At 33.7% G+C, this 3,595-nt stretch overlaps 1 protein-coding gene across 1 annotated transcript; it reads left to right on the top strand.

The window, feature by feature from the left end:
- The first annotated feature begins 1,444 nt into the window (after positions 1-1,444).
- On the top strand, positions 1,445-3,345 carry LOC141622547 (xyloglucan 6-xylosyltransferase 2-like). Its single transcript, XM_074438579.1, has one exon. It carries the CDS (start codon positions 1,603-1,605, stop codon positions 2,998-3,000), a length of 1,398 nt encoding a protein of 465 aa, XP_074294680.1. The 5' UTR covers positions 1,445-1,602; the 3' UTR covers positions 3,001-3,345.
- Positions 3,346-3,595: the final 250 nt, after the last annotated feature.

Below are 3,595 nucleotides of genomic sequence, written 5' to 3'. Positions count from 1 at the left end.
CGAGGGGTCTTGGATATGAGTTCGCGGATGTGTGCCCCTGGTTGGGTTGTTGCCCCGGGGACCCATCCGACAGCCGACAGCCTCGCTTGCTTAGGTTAATTTCTGCAGCCGTTGACTGATCTTTGTGATATCTTTGACTTCGCTCATATGTTGACGGTCACGCCGAATATACGCCCATCGCACCACCTTGAGATCTAAGGCTCAAATCACACAAAAAACAGGCCAACAAGAATTGAACCCAACAACCATTCTTTACAATTAAGGACCTTAACCAACTGAGCCATATTGGCATTATGCTTATATATGATCACTCATAAATATATTTTGCTCCATCATCCGGATGGGATGACGTTATACGTGTATTATGTAGCTACTTCGTAGATACCAAAAAAAAAGATATTTATTCAACAAAAAAAGTATAAACCATATTAATAATTTAATATGCAGAGTATTATTTGTGGATGCAAAGGCTAGTTCTTATATTAACAAAACAACAATTTAATTTTGGTCATTTTATGTTTTAACTATATTCGATATTTGCAGAGGTAATGTCGGTGTTGGTACCTTTCGTAGATCGCATGTAATGTTTTATTATTAATGAACTCATCATCGGTCCAATAAGTGAACTCATTTGCCGTGTACAAGAGACTTTCTATCATAATTATTTTTAATTAATTCAGCAAAGTCTTCCTTATAACGGGTATATCCGTCACAAATTTGCAATGAGGCAAGTACTACTTATATGAATAGTTAAGACGAAACAAAATATTACTTTTAATGCACTTTGTTATTGTCTATCTACTCACATAGGTAATATTTAACCTGTCACAAACTTATAACAGATATGTCCGTTACAAATGAAAAATTGTATGTTAATTAATTATCTCATTAGTAAACTTGACAAGTAGTATCATCCAAGCAACTTTAATTGTTTCCACTCTACTCCCTATGAATATGAGTACAAATTTTCATATAAGCCAATTTATTAGAAAAGATAAAAGGCTGGTTCTATATAGTCATGTGAGGTGATATTTGACCAGTTTTAAATTTAAGATAGATAATGTCGTTTTAGTAAGACTCGCTATTTCTTAGGCACATGATATGATGAACTATAATTTTTTTTATTTGTTTACCTTCTAATAATAACAGGTGGCTTAAATAATGTATATTTCAGATTAATTTAAAATTATTTGTCTTCGAAATAACACTCATATTTCAAGATTTGAGTGTTTCAATTACTTTTAATTTTACCATATATTTCATCTTTCAAAAGTTAGTCCGTACATATTTTCGATATGATTACGGAGTATTTTTAAAACAATGAGTAATTTTTATTCCGACATTCAGTTATATCATAAATCGTACAATTTCATATATTTAAAAATATTTTTAAAACAAACAAAGTATAAAACAGTCTCTTAAAAAAAATTATTAGGAACCCATCTTAACATTTTCACTAAACTAATACATCACTAAACACACCTAAAAACTCTCCTAATCTCACCTCTCAATCACTTTCACCTCCAACTAAACATAATTAGTTCCCATCTTTAAACACCCCAACAATCTTAACCATATTATCCAACAAAAAACACAAAAAACATGTTTAATTGGTCTACTATTCAAGTACAAGCTTCTCAATTACACAAATCATTCAAAAACATAAAGGTGATAATACTATGCATTGTTTTAGTTCTTTTACTATTTTTCTCTATGTTTTTTGAAAATGATTTTTCTACTTTCAAGTCTTACCAATTGCTAGAGATTAACAACACTTTATCCAACATTGTTTTTAGTTCAAATGAGCGCACTTATATCGCGGGTGAAAATCGAACCCTCAACTTTGTTAATACCACCATTGAAACCCCAATTAATCCTAACCCTAATAGTTATGAATCAATTGAGATTGCAAATATTTTGGAAGATGAAGAATTAATAATAGATACAAAAATACCCAATAAAACATACACTTTAGGGCCAAAGATCTCAAATTGGGATAAAAAAAGAGCAAAATGGTTGAAAAAAAATCCTAATTTTCCAAATTTTATTCAACCCAATAAACCTAGAGTACTTTTAATTAGTGGGTCATCCCCAAAATCATGTGAAAATAAAATTGGTGATTATTATTTATTAAAATCAATTAAAAATAAAATGGATTATTGTAGAATACATGGGTTAGAAATTTATTATAATATGGTTTTATTAGATGATGAAATGTCAGGATTTTGGGTTAAATTACCATTAATTAGGAAATTAATGTTATCACATCCTGAATTTGAATTTATTTGGTGGATGGATAGTGATGCAATGTTTACTGATATGACATTTGAATTACCTTGGGAAAGATATAGAAATGTAAATTTAATTTTACATGGATGGAAAGAAATGGTTTACGATGATAAAAATTGGGTCGGGTTAAATACAGGTAGTTTTTTATTAAGGAATGGGCAATGGGGTTTGGATTTACTCGATTCGTGGGCCCCGATGGGGCCTAGGGGCCCGGTTAGGGACGAAGCTGGGATTTTATTGAGTAGGGAACTTAAGGGTAGGCCGGTTTTTGAAGCGGATGATCAGAGTGCATTGGTGTATTTATTGGCCACGCAGCGAGCGAAATGGGGTGGGAAGGTGTATTTGGAGAATGAGTATTATTTACATGGGTATTGGGGGATTATTGTTGATAAATATGAGGAGTATGTTAGGGATTATCGTCCCGGGTTTGGTGATAATCGATGGCCTTTGATTACGCATTTTGTTGGGTGTAAACCTTGTTCTAAATCCGGGGATTATCCTGCTGAACGATGTTTGAAACAGATGGAAAGAGCGTATAATTTTGGTGATAATCAGGTTATGGAAATGTATGGTTTTAGGCATAAGTCGTTGGGTAGTACGCGGGTGGTGAAGGTCGAGAATGAGTCGAGGGGATCGGTTGAGGGTAAGGATGTTGTTGATTTGCTTCACCCACCTTTTAAGGCTATTAAATTTGCAGCGAGTCTTGTATAAGACGGTCAATATGGGTTTTTGGGCTAAATTTGAGCTACACAGCTGATGATGACCGAGATTAGGCTACGACAAAGATCTCGAGAGCAAGTTTCAGACTCGGGTTCTATACGGCCTGTTAACTCGGTGAAAAGCGTTCACGATTGTTCAATTCCGTTCCATTTTACAGAATCATGGTAGTTGTTTGAATTGGATAAGCTTAGTTTACTGAATGATATTCAGATATTGTACTGTCTAGCAAGTTGTTTCAATAGGCTGTTTCTGAAACTGTTATGGTTGAGCAGAATGCTAAAAATGTTGTTTTTGTTGTTGATTTTTTAGCGTTTTGTGATAATTCAAATATCAATCTCATTTGGTGTCCCACCCAGCCACCCTTGCCCCATTTTTTTTGTATTTTGGTGTATACGATCCGATTTAGTGTCGGTCGAGCCGGGTAGGAGTACTAGGGCAGTAAAGCTCTCCCTTGTGAGGTTTAACACCAGTAAGTAGACCATACATCCGATGTATAACACCAATTTTATAGTTTCTGAGCATTATATTAAAGTTTTTGAGTTTTGTTTTAAAAATTATGAGTTTTACAATAGAATTTATGAGTTCA

Source organism: Silene latifolia, chromosome X (assembly GCF_048544455.1).
Source record: "Silene latifolia isolate original U9 population chromosome X, ASM4854445v1, whole genome shotgun sequence".
Taxonomy (NCBI): domain Eukaryota; kingdom Viridiplantae; phylum Streptophyta; class Magnoliopsida; order Caryophyllales; family Caryophyllaceae; genus Silene; species Silene latifolia.
This window is presented reverse-complemented; position numbering and strand designations above follow the sequence as displayed.

Coding starts and splice junctions, on each gene's coding strand:
- LOC141622547 (XM_074438579.1), top strand. CDS start 1,603: ATGTTTAATTGGTCTACTATTCAAGTACAAGCTTCTCAATTACACAAA.